At 22.1% G+C, this 19626-nt stretch overlaps 4 protein-coding genes across 4 annotated transcripts; 2 read left to right on the top strand and 2 right to left on the bottom strand.

Moving 5' to 3' along the window:
• Positions 1–226: 226 nt before the first annotated feature.
• SRAE_1000334500 (Restin homolog) lies at positions 227–4001 on the top strand (the record flags this gene model as incomplete). The annotated part of the gene is made up of 3 exons (XM_024650524.1): positions 227–263; positions 315–3694; positions 3741–4001. The coding sequence occupies 3 exons, from the start codon at positions 227–229 to the stop codon at positions 3999–4001; spliced, it is 3678 nt and encodes a 1225-aa protein (XP_024504293.1).
• A 473-nt stretch (positions 4002–4474) lies between these two features.
• SRAE_1000334400 (Protein kinase-like domain and Uncharacterised oxidoreductase Dhs-27 family and CHK kinase-like domain-containing protein) lies at positions 4475–5802 on the bottom strand (the record flags this gene model as incomplete). The annotated part of the gene is made up of 2 exons (XM_024650523.1): positions 4475–5593; positions 5641–5802. The coding sequence occupies 2 exons, from the start codon at positions 5800–5802 to the stop codon at positions 4475–4477; spliced, it is 1281 nt and encodes a 426-aa protein (XP_024504292.1).
• Positions 5803–6545: 743 nt separating this feature from the next.
• On the top strand, positions 6546–7094 carry SRAE_1000334300 (Malignant T-cell-amplified sequence 1; the record flags this gene model as incomplete). Its single annotated transcript, XM_024650522.1, has 1 exon — positions 6546–7094. One exon carries the CDS (start codon positions 6546–6548, stop codon positions 7092–7094), a length of 549 nt encoding a protein of 182 aa, XP_024504291.1.
• A 326-nt stretch (positions 7095–7420) lies between these two features.
• Positions 7421–10418, bottom strand: SRAE_1000334200 (Importin-13; the record flags this gene model as incomplete). Its single annotated transcript, XM_024650521.1, has 2 exons — positions 7421–10239; positions 10307–10418. 2 exons carry the CDS (start codon positions 10416–10418, stop codon positions 7421–7423), a joined length of 2931 nt encoding a protein of 976 aa, XP_024504290.1.
• Between the last annotated feature and the right edge of the window lie 9208 nt (positions 10419–19626).

Here is a 19626-nt window from a genome sequence, read left to right as displayed (position 1 = left end):
AAGTTGTTAACACTATAAAAAAAATTTGTATATTTAATTAATTCTATTCTAGCAACACTGTAAATAATGTTTATGTACTTAAAATTCTTATAACGAATATTTCGTAAACATTTTGAGTAACGTCTTTCGTAGATAAATATCTGTGATGTCACTAAATTCCTCTTAATTTCAGTAGAAAACTTTATAATTAAAATTTTCTAGTTATTGTATATAGCTACCATTAAAAATGAGTACATTCAAAGTAGGAGAAAAAGTTGAAACAGGTATGTAATATTATAGAATGATGTGATAAAAATATATATCCATCATTATAGATAAAGGTAAAGGAAAAATAGGATTTTATGGTGAAACAAATTTTGCTCCAGGGATATGGGTAGGAATAATTCTTGATAAAGATAATGGAAAGAATAATGGAACTATTGATGGAGTGAAATATTTTTCCTGTCCGGACAAGTATGGAATATTTATGAAACCAAGTCAAGTTAGAAGAGAAGGTGAAAGAAGATCATCTACCAGAGCATCAATTGCTTCTTCTGCAAGACAAAGTAAAGCACCAAGTACTAAAGTTTCTGTAAAAAATTCACCTATACCAACTCCTAGAAGTATGAGTCCTTCAAAGACTGTTAATAATTTATCTAATACAAACATACCATCAACAAGGAAGTCGTCTTCTGGAATCAAAAGCCCTAGGTCAAATTCTAAACCACCTAACTCTGGTACAACGACAACATCAATAACATCAAATAATGATTCTTTACATAGTAGTGGTCAGTCAAATGAATCTTTTGAAATGGTAAAAGAAGAAAGCATTCCAGAAATAAAGGATAGTATTGTTGAGGAAGTAAAAGATTCTGATATGATTGATGAATTGGAGAAACCTGTAGAAATATCACCAATAAAATATGTTCCACCTCCAGATTTAGATGAGGGAAAAGAGTTAGAATATTTGAGATCAAAAAATGTTGATTTGGAGGAACAAGTAGAAGTTTTAAAAATCAAGATTCGTGAGTTTCGACCAAAAATTCATGAATTTGAAAGACTAAAGGTAACTGTTCAAAAATTTGAAGAAAATAAAAAACAAATACTTGAACAAAATTCACGCCTTAAACGAGAACTTGAAGAATATAAGCATAGACTAGAGGAATCTTTAAAAAAAATTGAAGAAACAGAAATTCCCGATATTATTGAATTAAAAGGTCAAATAGAAGAGCTCTCTATTGACAAAGAAATAGCTGAAGAAGAATGTGAAATTGTTAAAGCAGAATTAGAATCATATAAAATACAGTTTGCTGAAAAAGAGAAGGAACTGTCTCTTTTAAAATCTGAAATGGAGAGAGCTGATATATCATCTGGTGGAAATAGTTTACAGTATGCTGCATTACAAAGACAAAATGAAAGTTTATCAGATGCTGTAAATAAACTTCGTGATCACATAGCTCAAGGTAAAATTGTTGAATCAGAAAATATGAAAGTAATTGAGAGATTAAAACAAGAAATAGAGGATTATGAAGAATTAACCAATAATCAAGAAGCTGAAATTGCTGAATTAAAAAATATGTTATCTGATTATTCTGAGCAGATTGATGCTGCTGCTGGAGCTGAGAAAGTTATTGATAGTTTAACAGAAAAAAATTTAGAATTGGAGGATAAATTGGGTGATTTAAACGAAAAAATTATTGAATTAGAAGAGTTAAATGATATTAATGAACAATTACTTGCTTGTGCTAAAGAAGATGAGGCAAGGAATAAAAGGCAACTTGATGAGGAAATTGGTTCAGTAAATATGTTAAGAAAAACTCTACGTATTAGAGAGGAAGAAATTGACAAATTTGAACTAACTATACAACAATTTAGGAATAGAATTACGGATTTGAATATTGAAATTCAAAACAAAGAAGATGAATTATTGATAGAGAGAGAAAAGTTACAAGAAAAAGAAGCAAATGCCGATGTTCCTGTTTATAGTTCAAATAAAGTTTTTGCTGAGTTGGTAGATTTGGAATTATATCGTATCAATTGTGAGTATGCACAAATGGCTGCAAAATTACTCAAATTTTTCCTTCCTGATAATTTCTCAAAGCCAGGTGGTGATAATGATGCACTTTTATTAAGTATTTCTTTACCACGTGTAGCAGCCAAATCTATAGCTTTAGGCAATTTATTATCTAAAAAATATCCTCTTGTACCTGGTGGTATGAGGAGAGAACATGTTACAAGAAGCCATCGTGGTGAACAATGGGGATATGTAGCTAATATTTCTTATATACTTTCAAATTTAAAAGTAATAGCAAAGAAATTCGAAGGAACTTTACAAAGTTGTTCTGTTGGGAAACTTGCTTCAATTTGCCATCTTCAATCAGAATTTGCACATCATGAAAAAGTTCTTGATAGTTATTTTGAGCTATTGAAACAAGATAGACTTGATGAAAATTCAAGTATTGAACCATTGTACCAAATTGTTCATCATTTCAGTTACTCTTTTGAAGTTAATATGAGTATGGAAAGTTATGATAATAAAGAGATGTTAATTAATATATGTACTCAACTTACTAGAGGATTTGAATGGGTAAATATCAATGGACAACGCATACTTTATTATTTAGAAGATAATTATTCTAGGGAAAATGATATCATACGCTCTTTTAATAAAATTATGGAAACTATAACAGAGGGTGAAAAACTTTTAATCAGAACACAAAATAGTATTCCAAAAGATAAGGATATACAAGTTAATAGTGAATTTATGGATTTTATATACACAATAATAACTTCATTAGAAAAAATTGCCAAAGTATTTGTTTTTACATGCAAAGCAGCAACATCAATGATGAATTCATTTAATGAATGTGATGGTCTTCGTATAGGTCAATTAGGAGAATGTATTCATAATTCTGTTGAAAAGATTGCTGGTTCTATACCAAGTGATAAAGCATTGGAACATATACAAAGTTTTGCTGATAATATTGTTAGTGGTTTAGATAAAGTTTCTAAAATTATGGAAGAAGATAGTTTGGTTACAACAAAAGTTGGAAAAAAACCATATTCTGCTTTATATGAACGTGGTATTGCAAGGAAGAATGATTCTCAAGAATTAGAATCATTACGTTGGCAAGTTACATCAAAAGATGAACAAATACGTGAATTAAGTTATGCATTAAAAGAGAAAAAAGATTGTATAAGAAATTTAGAATTAAAACTTGAAACACATATAAAGAATATTGAAGGGGGTAAGGGATCTGATAAGAGAGTTGAACTTATAAAGAAAGAATGTGAAGAAAAAATTAAAAAATGTAGAGAAGAACAAGAAACATTGTTATCTGAGATTGATGAATTAAATAAACAACTTGAAATGATATCAGTAGAGAAACCTGCACATCTTACACAATTTAATGATAGTCAGTCTCCTCTTGATAAAAGTCATAAGAAAAATAATGATTCTGATGTTTTAAAAGAAGTAACTGGACTTGTTGATATATTAAGGAAAAACTATCAAAATCTTCAGGATAACTATAAATATGTAAATTATAAGAACTGTAGTCTACAAGCTAGACAAAATGAAACAATTATAAGAACATTAAAACCTCTCAAAGAGGCTAATTCTGTTGCTGGTATCTATTCATTAAGAAGTTTCAATAAAAATAAAAATAAAAATGATATCGTAACTTTGAGTCTTGAAGCTGACAAACTTAATAGTGTAAGTTTTTGTTAAATTTTTCTTTTTATAATGTTTTTTTTTTGAGGAATGGTCTTTACTACAATTAGAGGGTATTAATCCAAAAAATAAAAGGCAATATCAAATGAAAGTTGAGAATTACAATAATCGTGTACAAGCTTTAGAATTTAAATTTTTTACATATTGGGGAATGAATCACCCTGGTGAAGATTTACCTAAAACTTTCAAGAAGCCAAGAAAAATGGTTGACAATAATGTGTCAAAAGAAAATGAACAACCGTCTATAAGAACAAATAAACTTTTAGAAAAGTGGTGTAATATAAGATAACATTATTATTTATATAAACATCCTATATATCACACATATTTATTAATATTATATATAGACGAGAAACCAGTTAAGAAAATTTTTTCGATTTTTTACTTTTTAATAAAATTTTTTAAAACAAAAAAATGTTTTGATAACAAAGAAAGCAATGATTTTTTTTAGACAATTATATTTTCACATAAATATTGTAACAAAAAATGGAATATTAGCATGTGCTACAAAATGATTTGTTTGATGTAATTTTAGGATGAATTTCAAAATAAAGATAAAAAAAATTTTGATAAAATATGAAAAAAAAAATTAAATTATCTATTATATGTCATAAATGTAAAGTTTACATTTTTATATAAAAAAGTTTTAGTTCCATGTTATGTATAACTGATTTTTGATAAGAAAATATATAATCGTACTTCTAATATAGAAAAAATAATATTATTTTTATATTTAATTATAAACAAATAAATTTCTTATCATTAATTAAACCATTCTGGTTTAAATTCTTTTGTATACGATATAGCATCTGAAATATTTTTTACAATTCTAATACCAATATTAAACTTTCTAGAATCCCATACTGGATCACCTAGTTCTTTCGGCATATCGCAACCTTTCAAGCTAAATCCAATGTTCATCAAGAACATCAAAGCATTTTCAATAAAAGAAATTTTGTAATTTTCCATAAATGAATTAAATGTCATTGTAAAAGGAGCACCATTTTTTAAAGTAGAATCCTTTAATTTATAATAGAACTTTTTCAATAAAAATTCTTCAGCCTCTTTTCTAATATAAGGATCAGTACAATATATAAGAGTTTTAGACAAATCATGTCCAGTTGAATTTATATGTAAACATTGCCAATCAATTAATGCCTCTATTTTATTGGATGGATTTCCATCTTCATCTAATGAAAAAAGAATATTATTATTCCAGATATCACCATGTGCTAAAACAACTGGATTAGATTGGTTTTCTTTAAAATTATGGCAATTTAAAATAATTGCATCCTTCCAATGCAATATAAGGCTTTTCAAATCATTTTCTAGATGTTTATAAAAAGAGTTCGGAAGTAATTTTGTAAACTCATACCAATGTTCTAAGGCAAATTGTGAAAAAAATGGGAAATCATTATCATTAATAGATCTACTAAGTTTATTTAACCATTCCTTATCTTTTAATAATAATGAAGTTGATTGGAGGATCAAAATTTGTTCAAAAATATTTTTAACTTGATAAATGTTTAATGTTCTATAACATTCTATATGAATAGAAGTATTTGACAAATTTTCTAGTAATATCAAACCATCTTGTGAATCAATTCTGTAGTTTTGAGTAAAATAAACTTTAGGTATTTTAAAATTAGGGATATCAAAAAATATTCTATAAAATAAACATTCATTATTATGAAAATTTGATACTTCTTGTCTAGTAATAAATTCTGTTTCCCCATTTTCAATATCAATTCCTTCATTAAGAATTTTTGTTGTTGGTATTTTAAGAATAAATGAAAAACTTTGATTATTTGTAAAATTTAATATTACTCTATAGACATATGATATAAATCCTTTACCTTCTCCAATTTGTTTAACATTAAACTTTTAAAAAAAATACTTGATTAAATTTATTATAAATTTGAACTTACATCAAAAATTTTTCCACCATCATTAATAATATTATTAAATTCACTACAATTATTGCGTAAAATCTTTACTATACACAAAAATGTTATATCAACATTTTGAATAGAAATATTTTTAACATCAGATGGATTAGAAAATAAAGACAAAATTTTATTATCACTCATTTAACAATTTGTAAAAAAATTTAATTAACAGAGTATTTTAAATTATGACAAAATCTACTGTACAATAATTTTTTTATACTAGATTAAAATTATTAAAAAAGTTATACCAAAAATATTAGTGATAACTTAAGTAACAAACACTGTAGTAAAATATCTTATCTTATATAAAATTATTATAAAACCTGATAGTAAAAAATTATCTTATCATAAAAGTAATAAGCAGATGTTTTGTTTTCTGATATGATTTTAGATTTTTTTTCCATAAACAGATATGATGCTAACTTTTTCACTCAACTTTGTATTTTGAATTAGATAATTTGAAAATTAATATAATATAATAATTTTGGAAACCATTTTTTTTAATTATTAAAAAGTGGAATATAATTGTAATTTACTCAGATCAACATAATTTTTAATTTCAAGAATCATTGATATTATAATAATACTTCAAATTTTTATAAATATTAAATATGTTACTAATATTAACATAATAATTTGATTATTTCAATTTAATAATAAATATTAAAATATTTTTTTTTGGAGATTACAAAAATTAAAATATTTATTGTAACTACTACTTTCAAGTACAATCATACATAGAAGAATCTATCTACCAAAATTCTTTGCAAGAGGAAATAAGTAGGACAAAAAAGTAAATTATTCTTCTAAAATTGTTAATTGTTAATTATTTATTTTTTATTTATTAATTTTTAATATTTTAAGACGTTCTAAGAAAATCAAAGATGTTTAAGAAATTTGTTCCCTCTGAAGATGTAACTGGCAGTCAGCAGTTGAAAAATTCTGTCCAAAAAGGTATTAAAGCAAAAATCATTGACGCTATGCCAGAAGTTGAAAAAATTGTTGATGATATATTTCCAAAAAAAGAAAATTTTAAATTAGTAAAATTGAAGGATCATGTTGAATTGATTGTTGGTCATACAGGAGATGTGCTGTTTATCAAACATAGAGATTATAATTATATTCCAACATTACGTCTCCTCCACAAATATCCTTTCATTCTTCCTCATCAACAAGTTGATAAAGGAGCCATTAAGTTTATTTTAAATGGATCAAATATTATGTGTCCAGGCTTAACTAGTCCAGGAGGTAAAATAACAGAAGGTTTAGATAAAGGAACTATTACTGCTATTATGGCTGAAGGAAAGGAACATGCATTAGCTATTGGATGTATGAAGATGAGTTCAGAAGAAATAGTAAAGAAAAATAATGATATTGGCATTGATACAATTCATTACCTTAACGATGGTTTGTGGAAATTAGTTACAGCCTAACAAAATTTTGAATCATTTTTAAAATTGGTGTCGTATTTTTTTATAAAAATTAAAAGTAAATAAAAATATCTTTTTTTTTTAATTTTTTTAAAAAATACAACAAAATAGTAAAACTTTAAAAATAGGAAATAGATATTTGATCTATTAATAATATTTAAATTTCTATTATTATAAATTTTCTAGTAAAACACTGGCACTAAAATTAAACACAAAACTTCTACAATTATATTTCTTTTTCTAATTCTTTTTATTTATTGGAGAAAAAGATTGAAAGAAAAAAGTTCAAATTAAATTAAAAGGAGAAAAAAATAAAATAAATTTATAAATTATACTTTGGCATTTTTAACAGATTTATTAAGGATTCCTACTTTTAATTGAAATGATTTCATGTTTCCAGGACTTTTAAAGATTTGCCCCATCAACCCATCACATCCTTCTGGATACATTTGAACAAAGACTTCATCTGTCTTATCTTTGTAATATGTAAATATTGTATACAATATTTCTGTTACAGCATCTAAAACATTTTGAGATATACACCTATTTTGGATTTCATGAATCAATGGTGGTATAAGTTGTGGTATTATTGAGTTAACCATATCTCCAATCATTGTTACTTGTGAATCTCTAATATATTTAGACCAATATTTTAAAGTTAATGCTGCTTCTCTTTTGGCATTGGTATTGTCGGTGGTAATTGTTGATATACATATTAAAGCAATATTTCTTAAAAAGTTAGCTGTTTGTGGTTGAACACTACCTGTTTGTAACATTGTTAATCCTTTTCTCATGATATGATATGATAAATCTATTATATCTACAATATCATCTTCATTTGTAAAAGTAACACTTCCGTCAACAACTTTGCTAAACCAATAATTTATTTTATCCATTATTGGAATATATAATTGTTCTTGTTTTGAAGTAACAATAACGAAATGCTTAGCTAAATGTGAAGCTATTTTAGTATGAACATATATAAGAGTATCAATGACATTAATATAAAGTTCTCCAAAATGTACGACATCTTCTTTCAAAGAATTTAATGCAGAAACAAGAAGTTCAGTAAGTCTTTGCATTAAACTTTCGTTTGTATAAAATTTCTGCAACAATAACGGTATATCAACAGCAAATTGGGACAAGATCATGTAGACTGGTGATGTCTTAGAGAGAATCTCAGGATTAGATGGTTCTTTTTTATGCCTTCTTGGTGGTGGTGAATGTATCACCGTTCTTCCATTCATATCATTAATTATAGTCTCCCCAGAATCATTGTTTTTATTTTTTCTTTGAATTGTTTTAATAATTGCTGCAGTAACTTTAATTTCGAACAAAACTTTTCTTTCAAATTCATTACCACTATACTTTGAGATATCTTCTTCTCCCCTAATGAAACGTTTTAAAAATTCAATTCTTGGTAGTACTAATGTATCTAAACTTTGTAAAATAAAATCTAATGGTCTTATTGAAAGGAGATAACCTATTATTCTCATTGCATCTATTCTATCATTTTCAATTAATTCTTCATTTTGAAAAAATGAATAACAGACTCCTATCAATGTATCAGCCATTGGTAGTAGTGATGGATGTTGCCTTTCAACAAGACCTAATATATATTTTAATGCTGATGATGTTGTTTCAGGATGAGAGATCATAAAATAATGTCCTATGCCCAAAGCATTCCTTATCATATTATCATCAGAATATTCTTCAGAAAAAAGAAGATATGAAAATTTAGAAATGCTATTCATAAGATTTTCACCATAATTTCTTTTAACATCTTCATAAGTATTAAAATTTTTCACACCTCCAGAATTTAAAAATTCCATATTAATTCTTAAAAAAGTTTCTATTTGTTGCTTTTCTGTTTCGCTAAAATAATCTGAGATATCACCAAATAAATACAAAATAGCTTCTGCCTTTATTAAGTCACCTTCTTGATATGATTGTATTAGTGAATTAATTAAAAAATTTATTGTTTCTTCAGGTTCAAGATCGTAAAGTGTTACACTATCTTGAGCTCTGTGCATTCTATATGTTTCAAATTTTTCATATTCCTGTTTTGATAACATATCTTTTCTCGTCGGTAAAGACATTTTGACAATAGCATAAGATAAATTATGGGCAAAATATTTTAAAAATGCTTGTTTGATTTCTTGTTTTTTAGTACATGATAAAGCATCCCTAAAGTTACACCAAAATTCTAATGGTATATCAGAGAAAGTTTCTTTAGATGGAAATGGTTGAGGAAAATTAGAAATAGATGAAAAGAAGTCACATATTTGTGTTAATAATGGTAAAGACTGTGTATGATAACTTTCACTTGATATTATTAAATCTATTACATTAGTCATAAAGACGACAATTGAATTGATAAGACTGCATACATCCTCTAAAGCCATTTCAGCATCTCCATCTTCAAAATCATTAAAATTTAACATTTTTATATTATTATAAAAATTTGGTGTTAATTTTGTTGCAAGAAATTCAATAAATGCAATACAAAATTTTGGATAAGCTCGTACTTCTTTATTCTCAGAAACAACCGTTATTAATCGGGAACAGGTAACATTATCATTTATCTTATTTTCAAGAACAATAAAAAAGACGTGTTGCCAATCCTCAAGGCAAGCCCCTGGTAACTTCATCCAATTTTCAACACAATCAATACCAGCCGCTTGTATTGGTGGTGTACTATCAGGTGCACAAAGAATAGTCCTTGTGATATCAATGATAGCTTTAGATTTTGTTAATAATGTACTCTTAACAATATTTCTTTGTTGTAATGGCAGTTTAATTGTTTGGAAAGCTATAGCAACATCAGATAAAACTTTCATAAGTAATTCTGGATTTGAAGACCAAGTAACAGTTAACTCTTCGAATGGATTTGCCCATATATCAGGCATCGTTGATAAAATAAATATTGCTAAACATAAAGTTAATTTATTATAAACAGCAAATTGTAATGTATGATGAGATTCTGTTAAAATGTTTACAAGAAATTGTCTAATTTCATTTGCTTTATAAGCAACTTCATCAAAATGATCATGAATAGCAGTATAAAGGATAGATGAACCAAAATGTTTGCACGAAGATTCATAATTTCCAGTTAACAATTCAAAGGAATATAACCATGATGTTGAATCTATAAAAATAAAAAGATTTTTTTGTAAAAATTAATAAAAAAAAAGTAAATAAATAATATTACCAACCTGACTGAATTTGGACAAGGAAATTATTCAATTCAGCTCTCCTTTGTTCATTAGTACTTGAATAAAATTCAACAACACATTTCACAATAAAATTAAGTTTTTCTTGTTCCATCTTAAAAAAGTAACAATTTTAATGAAATTACTTTTAAAATATATTTGACAAAGTGAAAAATTAATAAATATATATCAAAATGGTGTTGGAAATAATATGTGATATGTTTATACAAATAAAGTAATGTGGGACTGTTAAAAATCGGTATATTCTATGATATTCATATAATCTATATATAATATGTATATTTCTTAATAATTATAAAAAAATTTTTGAAACATTTAAAGTAAACTGTTAATAGATGAAGTATAAATAAAAATAATTGTTACAAAAATACATATAATCATTTATATATAAATTTTATTATTAAACTATTTTAATAAAAAATTTACCAATATTTTTATTTTATGCAAAATAACATTATTACAAAGTAATAAATTAAAAAATATTACAACTTATATAAATTAAAATAAAATAATGTTGTTCTAAGTCTTAAAATTATTGTAGTTCTTATCTTAAAAATATAGAAAAATAAAAGACATCTTTAAGTAGTATATAAAAAAATTACCACGAGATAGAAACTTTAAGATATATCTGTGATAGTAATGATGATACTCTCATCCTCCGTTAATTCACCAACATATACTATTTTACATAAATAACTATCTGTACGAGACCAAATATATTTTGATTTTAATGGAGTAAAGTTACTTTATGCTAATCAGAAATTATAATTATGGCATTAATTATAATAATATTTTAAAAATTTATTTTATTTCATTTATTGTTTAAAATTAGAAATAAAATTTTTTTTAAAAATCAATTTTTGAGTTAGTGTTGTATTTTTTTTTGATTTTGAAAAATAAAAGAAAATAACGCTTTATCTTTGTGTGTTAATTGTAATTTAACATTCCAGAAAGGATCATGAAACTTTAAAAAATTTCAATAACTTTCTATTCCAATTTTATTAAAAATAAAAAAAAATTCATGCTTAAATTTGTTTTTTGTTAAAAATTTAAAAATGATGCACAAAATATTCAAATTTTAAAAATACAGGATATAGATATTTGGTTTTTTTTTTATTAAATTAATTTTTTTCTTTAGATTTTTAATTTATTGATTTTTTTAACATAGGAGAAAGTAAACTATTTGCATAAATAATTTGAAAAATGATAGAAAAAGAAGAAATATTCAAAATTTTGAAAACTTTTTTAAATTTAAAAAAAAATGTGAAAATATAATGAAATTTATACCCAATCTTTTTAATAATATTTAAACTATTAATATTTTAAATTTAAAAAAAAAAACTACACCAACTCTAAAAAAGTATGTTATTGTCCTTTAATTATACTGTAAAAAGTGTACTATGAACGTCATATCACTATAATTAAAGTAAGGATAAGCCAAATTTTGTCATTTACCAAGTAATGATAGTTTCACGAATGAATAATTAATAATTATCAAGGTGCAAATAAATGTCCGCCTTTTATTTTTTTTTTTCTATAAAAAATAACTAAGTACACTTTAAAAAAACAAATAAAATATGAGATATATTTATAATTGAGTATTTTTATTAATACAAAATCAAAACATTTTGAAGTGGTATTAAACAATAATCAAGTTTGTTAAAATTACCTATCTATTAGTATGAACAAATTGTTGTACTAATTAAAGTAAAAAATTTTTTGAAGTGCTTACGGTTATCTGAATTGTTATTTATAGTATAACACTAAGATTTAAAGACAAAAATCTAGTAAGTAAAAGTGCTACATTAAATTTATAGAAAAATATCTCTAGCAACATATTATAAGAAAAACTTCAAAAATGAATCAAATTTTAAGAATTAAATTTTTTTTTTATTTTTTATAATTAATAACTTTTAATACTAATTATATAATATAATAAAGACATTTTTTAACATGGAAATTTCAATGCTTAAGAAAATTGAAAGATAAAATTTATATATTATGTAGCAAAGAAATTTAATAAAATTATTTGGTGAACTAACATATTACTTCTAACTGATAATTTTTTTTTATAAAAGCAATGATTAGATCACTATTTAATTTGGAGATATGTTTATATTATTTTTACACAATCAGAAACGATTTGCAAGTATTTTTTTTTATCAATAATTAACGAAACAAAAAATTTGTATTTAAATAAAATTTTTGTTTGGTAAATTTATTACTATTTAATTATTATCAATTTATTTTTTTGCTCTTTTATTTATGTATTTTATTTTATGTTTAAATTAAAGTTATTTACTATGATAGATTATATGATAATTTTTTCATTATATAAATTCTGATATTATGAGGAGAAAAATAAGCAAGAAATTTTTAATTTTAGATTTCTTTAAAAAAAATGAGTAGTGGAAAATGTTAAGTAAATAGATGTTAACCATAAACAAGTTTGCCAAGTACAAATAAGCTTGCACTTTACCTGATAATTAAGGAAAAAAAAGTGATATTTTTTTGAATAAGAGAATTAAATTAGTAAATTTAGCTACCAATTATAGAAGTTATGATTATAAATATTTTTTTTTCTTTTAATGAAAGATAAAATAATAAGTGCAAAAAATAAGAACAGGAAAAGTATAAACAACTGTAAGTATGTATTAATTTGTAGTATGTGTTATAATTTTCCTTCAAATTATTTATTTTAGTAGAATAGTTAAAAAGCATAATAATAAAAATAAAAAAATTTAATTACTATATAATTCAAAGTTAAATAAATAATTTAAAAAAAAATAGTTTATTTAAAATTGTTATTACGTTATCTTTTAAATAATAGAGAATTACATAAAAATTATCAAAGAATAAAACAACAAAATAAAATTTATTATAACTATTTTAATTTGCTTTTTATTGTACATTTTTTTTTCAATAAATTAAATAATGATATTTTCTTAATAATTCAGATTTCAATTTAGAAATATTAAGAAAAAATTTTTTTATAGAAAAGTTTTTTTTATTTGGATAAATATATTATCAAATCATATGAATAGAATTATAAATATTTAGTTTTAATAAATGTTATCAATTGGAAAAAAAAAATAAAACAAAAAAATATACTTATTTTATTATTAAATATATTCTGAAAAAGTTGAATTAATAGAAATAGTTTTGTATTTAAGTTGATTTTTATTTGAAATATTATTTTTCCAAAAGACATTTAATCTTAAGATTAATCCAATTGTTGTAAATGAACCAATAAATATCCAAAAAAGTATTTTATTTAACATCATAGTAAAAGTTGAGGTAATAAATGTTACCAGTAATATTATAATAAATGAAGCGACTTCATAATTGAGATAAAAATAACCAATAACAGAAAGGGTAGTAATATAAGTTAGAAAAAATAAGATATTTGGTTGAATTTGTAGTGTATCAAATATTATTATAGAATATAAATAATAAAATAAAGATGGAAAGAATGTTTTTATGAATTCAAATATGTAATTCAGTTTGTTAAGTGATCCTTTGTTGTAATTTATGGCTGGTATGGTAATGGAATATATTATTAAAAATATTTTTGTTAAAATTAAATAAATTGATGTATCCATTATTGTTGATGTAAAGAATTTCCAAAACCTAAATATTTTTTTTATATTTTTGTTAATATATTACTATCAATTAAACTTACTGATCCATCTCCCAGGTATCTGTTTTTTTGTAAAATGGAACAAAACTTCTACAAATACCTTCATGTATGATACAAAGTAGAACAATACTAAAACCACAAAATGTTAAAAATTCAATTCTTTTCTTTTTAATAGCATCATCATTTGTCTCCTCATTAATTTGTCTATTATGAGATAGCAAAAACATATTTATTTTAATATTAAATATTTTTATGCTAATCTCTTTTTGTTATAACTTAAAAAAAAAGAAATTTAAATAAATATTTTTATTTTACAAGAAAATATTTATATTAATTATATAAATAATTATAAAAGTAAAGTATAATAATCATAAAAAAAATAAAACTTTTTCAAAACAATAATATTTATTATTTTAATAAATAGTACACAAATGTTATATTTAATGATATTTATACCATTTATAAATACATATTATTTAAAAGTATTTTAATGATGTTTGATATTTTTTTGATTATTTAAATGTTACAGTGATATAAGTAAATTTATAAATAAAAATATATTGCTTTTTAGATCATATATTTAATGATATATTTTCACTTTATTAAGCATCATGAGAATTTAAAATATAAATACACAATTAATTTACATCAAAATAACATTTTATATTAAGAAATAATAGTGGAAATTATAAAAAAAAAAACAAATTATAAATGTGAGAGGATATAAAAGAAAAGTAAATAATAATTATAAAATATTTAAATTACTAGACAAGTTACATTGCTTAAAGTTACTTTCTTATTTTATTTTCACATTAACACTAATTTTCTTATTAGAAATCAAATGTATTTTTCTTACAGAAAATTTTTATTTATACCTAACAACTTTGAAATCTACTTTACAAGATTTGAAAAAAAAAAACTTTAGTTTAAAAAGATTATTTTGATAAATTTTAGTTTATAAATAATAAAAATATTTTAAAACAAATCTTTTAAAAAGTACTTAAAAAAAACTATGTCTGAAAAAAAATTTTTTTTATACCTATTTAATAGCAGTAATTTTCCACATCAAAGAAATTATAAAGGAAATTTGTATGAACATGATAAGTATATAAAATTTAATTAAATAAAAAAAAAATTCTTTGGTAAATAATATTAACATGTTTAAAAAACACCAATACAGTATAACTTTTTTATTATAAAAGATTTTTGATGTCTTATATTATTTGTAAAAATTTGTATTATTTAAATAAACTATAAAGATGCGAATTTGTTAAAAGATTTTTTTGCAAAAAAAGGTATTATAAAACATGATAAAATATGAGTTGTTAACATATATGATAAAATATAACTTTTATATAATGATAATATGCAGAAAATTGGTTTACACTAATTTTATAAAAATATAAATTTATTAAAAAAAAATTAAAAATGACAAATATAATATTTTGCAAAATTATATTATAAAATGTTTATTAAATAATAAATAGAGAAAGTTAAAATAAAAAAAAAGTATTTATATTTATAAATAAAAAAGTTTAACAATAAATTGTAAAAAAAAACTTTAGCATCAAGTGATAAATCTTAATTTAATTAAAATTTTTTAAACTTAAATGTTATTAATAATTTCTAACAATTTATTTATATTAAAAATATTACTTTGATTTTTAAATAACTTAAAGTAGTAATTTTAAAATAAACTTTACTCAACAAACAATAAAACTAATATATATAACAAATGAAATTAAACAAGGAAGTGAAAACTTGATAGAAAGTAAAACCATAAATGTAAAATGATTCAAAAGAAAAAATTAATTATGTATTTGAATGAGAGATAATTTTCAATTACAAAATATATACTTAATCAAAACATTTGATAATAATTTTATTAAATAATTTTTTTTTTTGTAAAAATAATAAGTGCTCTTATGAAATATATTATTAAATACAAGAAAATATTTATGAAGATAAAGTGCAAAAAAGAGATATTGAAATTTTTTTTTTTGCTTTTTAAAAAGATTATGTTATTTTAAAAATCTTTAAAACCAATTTTAACAAAAATTGTCAAATGAAAAGTATGTTTATAAAAATAATCTCTATAAATTATAATGAATTTTGTATATATTTTACAAAGATATATTTCTATACAATTTAAAATAAATTCTTTCAAATAAATATTAATAGCACTAATTATTATTTTAAATTATAAAAAGCATATAATAAATTTATAAATGATATAATTTTGTGCTAGATTAATACAAATTACAATTTCCTATCGTTACCTTTAATTGTAAAATATCTTTAATTTATTAACATTAGTATTACTAAATAAAAATTAATTTAAAAAATAAAAGGTTTTAGATAATTGCATTTTCTAAAAAAATAAAAAACTTTTAATGTAATAGGAATTATACAAAAAAAAATTTAACTTTTTTTATTTTATATTTAATAAAATAAAAACAATAAATAAAAAATTATTTCCTGCAAAATTTTTGCTAATATATATATATTGTTGTAAAAATTAATAACAATTTAATGAATCATACAAATAATGATATATTTATATCATGTTAATAATATGTATATTTATCGTTTTTTTAATGATAAGAATTTTAAATAGTTAAATTAAAAAAGTGCCATAAATAACAAAACATTTCATATTAATAATATTGTTTTATAAAGACAAGTTATTTACTAACATTATTTTCTTTAAATTTAATAGTTTATCTATAAAAATTTTAATAAGTTACTTGCAAAGGTAGAAAATTAATATTAATAATCTTTATGTATAAAAGATATTTAAAGCATTTAATACAATAATGCTAATTTATCTTTATTATCTTTTAAATATTAATCAGTGCATATATATTTTTATGAAAAAAAAATAAAATTTATTGCTAGAAAAAAATTTAAAGGAAAAATAATATATCACAATATTTTATTTTTTTAACAATTAAAAATAATGTATTTTAAATAGCTTTAATATATATATATAGTTTAATCTGTCTTATTTATATATAGAAGAAGAAAAAAATACAAAACGTATATTATTTAGTGATTTAAAAATATTAAGACTAAAGCAATATCTTTAAAATTTCATATTTGTTGTAATTTTAAAAATAAATTTTGTACTCTGAATCATTAATGTTATGTAGAAAATTTTTATAAATGTTTATTAACATAAAAAATATTTATATTATTTATCTCATTTATTTGATATATTAAATCTATTAATTTAAAAAACATATTTTTTTATTATTTTGAATATTAAAATGTATTAAAAAATAATTTATTTTTTGAAATAAAAACAAATTAGACACGAGGGAAATGATTGAATAAATTGGGAGTGATAAAAATTCAATATGACATAAATGAGACGGTTTAAAAACCCAGTTTGAGGTATTTATTTGATACTGAAAATTATTTTTCAGTTTTCATAATTTTTGGAATGAAGTTTGAAATAACTTCTAAAAGTTTAATTTGAATCAGATATTAAATTAGGATAATTAATTTATATTTAATTTTTTAATTAAGAAATATGTTTAAAAAAAAATTACCTTATACTAATGTAATTTGATAATATATTTTTTATTAATGTATAAAGATATAATCTTATCTTTTTAATGTTTAATATCAACACATACAAACATATTAAATAGTTTTAATGATAAATTAATGACATGTAAAAATTAAACGAGTGAGAAAAAATATATATCTGTCAAATTGATAAGAATATATTCGGTTTAAAAAACCCAGTTTGAGGTAATTAATTGATTCTAAAGATAATTCTTTAGTTTTCAAAATTTTGGACTGAAGTCTTGTAATACAGGCTTCTAATATTTTTATTTTTGTTAAATAGTATGTTTCATTTTAACTTTTAATATCATTTTAATTGTATAAAAATGTATAATTATAAAATTTTATATTAAATTATTTTATTTTTATAAAAATAGATATAAATTTAAGATATTTAAAATATTAAAAATGTTTTATAAATATTAATTAATAAAAAAAACAGATGTATTTTAACTAGTGATAAGTTTTTCAATCATTTTTTTTTACTTATAATAAATCCAAAGTTGAAGAAACTCATTAAAAAGGATAATGTTTTGAAGTGGGGAATAAAATGAGGATTATGATAAAAATAAGCGTTTATGGTGTAATGGTCAGCATGGCCGCCTTCCAAGCGGCCGATTCGGGTTCGATTCCCGATAAACGCATCTTCTACTTTTTTGTTTGCCATTATATTATATATTTTTATAAAAATAATTAACAAAATTAATGAATAATGATTAAAAATTACATTTTTCTTTTTAAAAAATGTTTAAAAGATGTTTTCAAATTGAAGATGCATTTATTTTTAAAAATAAATATAAAAATTAGTTTTTTTATCAAAAATTACCCTTAGAAATGTTTTTTTTAATAATAAAATGAACGTCTTTGTATTTGGGATCTTCATGGATTCAGAAGCGTTATGGAGCATCTCTGGTAGTATAGTGGTGAGTATCCGCGCCTGTCACGTGCGAGACCGGGGTTCGATTCCCCGCCAGAGAGTTTCTTTTTACCTTTTTTGAATTTTTCATTATCCTTGAAACACCAAACTTCAATTTTTATCAATTTTATAAGTAATAGTATATTTTTTTTAATAATAAACATTAAATAATTAAAACTTTTATTTATTTTATAACATTATACAATTTAAAATTATTTTTAAAATAATTTTTTAATTTTTTTTTAAAGAATAATAATTAAACATTTATATTGATAACAGATTATATTAACAATGTATGTATGTAAATATGCTAACCTATACATATTAATGTAAAGAATAAAATGTTAATTTAATAAGTTACATAGAAATAGATAATGATGTCTTACGCTCATATCCTGCTGAATGCACCGGATCCCGTCCGATCTCCGAAGTGAATCAGCTGCGAGCTATCTTAGTACTTGGATGGGAGACCTCCTGGGAACCGTTAGTGGCGTAAGTCCTTTTTTTTCTTTAAAATTTATTTTTCTAAATATATTAAGAAATATTATGATAAATAAAAATAATCTTTGATATTTTTTAATTAAAATATTTTAATTCAATTTGTTTTCAATATTTATTTATATTTTTCTTAATTAATATTATATATATAACAAAATTTTGAAAAGAAATTTAGGTAAAATTTTCTGCATGAAATATATTAAATTGTGAATATTTTGTTGTATCTTATCATTATTTGAAATTTTTATTTAAATTGTAAAAAAAATAATATTAAAAAAATGTTGAAGGAATGTAAAGTTGGTTGAAGTTCATGGCGAGATGGCCGAGCGGTCTAAGGCGTCAGTTTAAGGCACTGATATCTTCGGATGCGTGGGTTCGAATCCCACTCTCGTCAAGATTCTTTTTGATTTTTTATTTATAATATTCTTATCAAATAATAATTTTGTCTTCAGACTTCATTTTTACGATATAAACTCATAGTAACAAGATTATTTATTAAAAATAAATTTTAAAAGCAATAGTTGTTAATTTTTTTGTTTGATTTAGTAATATATTTAAAGATTTTAAATTATTTATTAGCCTAAAAATATTATTTTTCTAAATATCCTCTTGGATAATGCCATTTTTCGCTGGCTCAGCTCCATTAGCTCAGTTGGATAGAGCACTCGACTTCTA

Source organism: Strongyloides ratti, assembly GCF_001040885.1.
Source record: "Strongyloides ratti genome assembly S_ratti_ED321, chromosome : 1".
Lineage (NCBI taxonomy): Eukaryota > Metazoa > Nematoda > Chromadorea > Rhabditida > Strongyloididae > Strongyloides > Strongyloides ratti.
The sequence above is the reverse complement of the archived record's forward strand: the minus strand, read 5'-3'. Positions and strand labels throughout refer to the sequence as shown.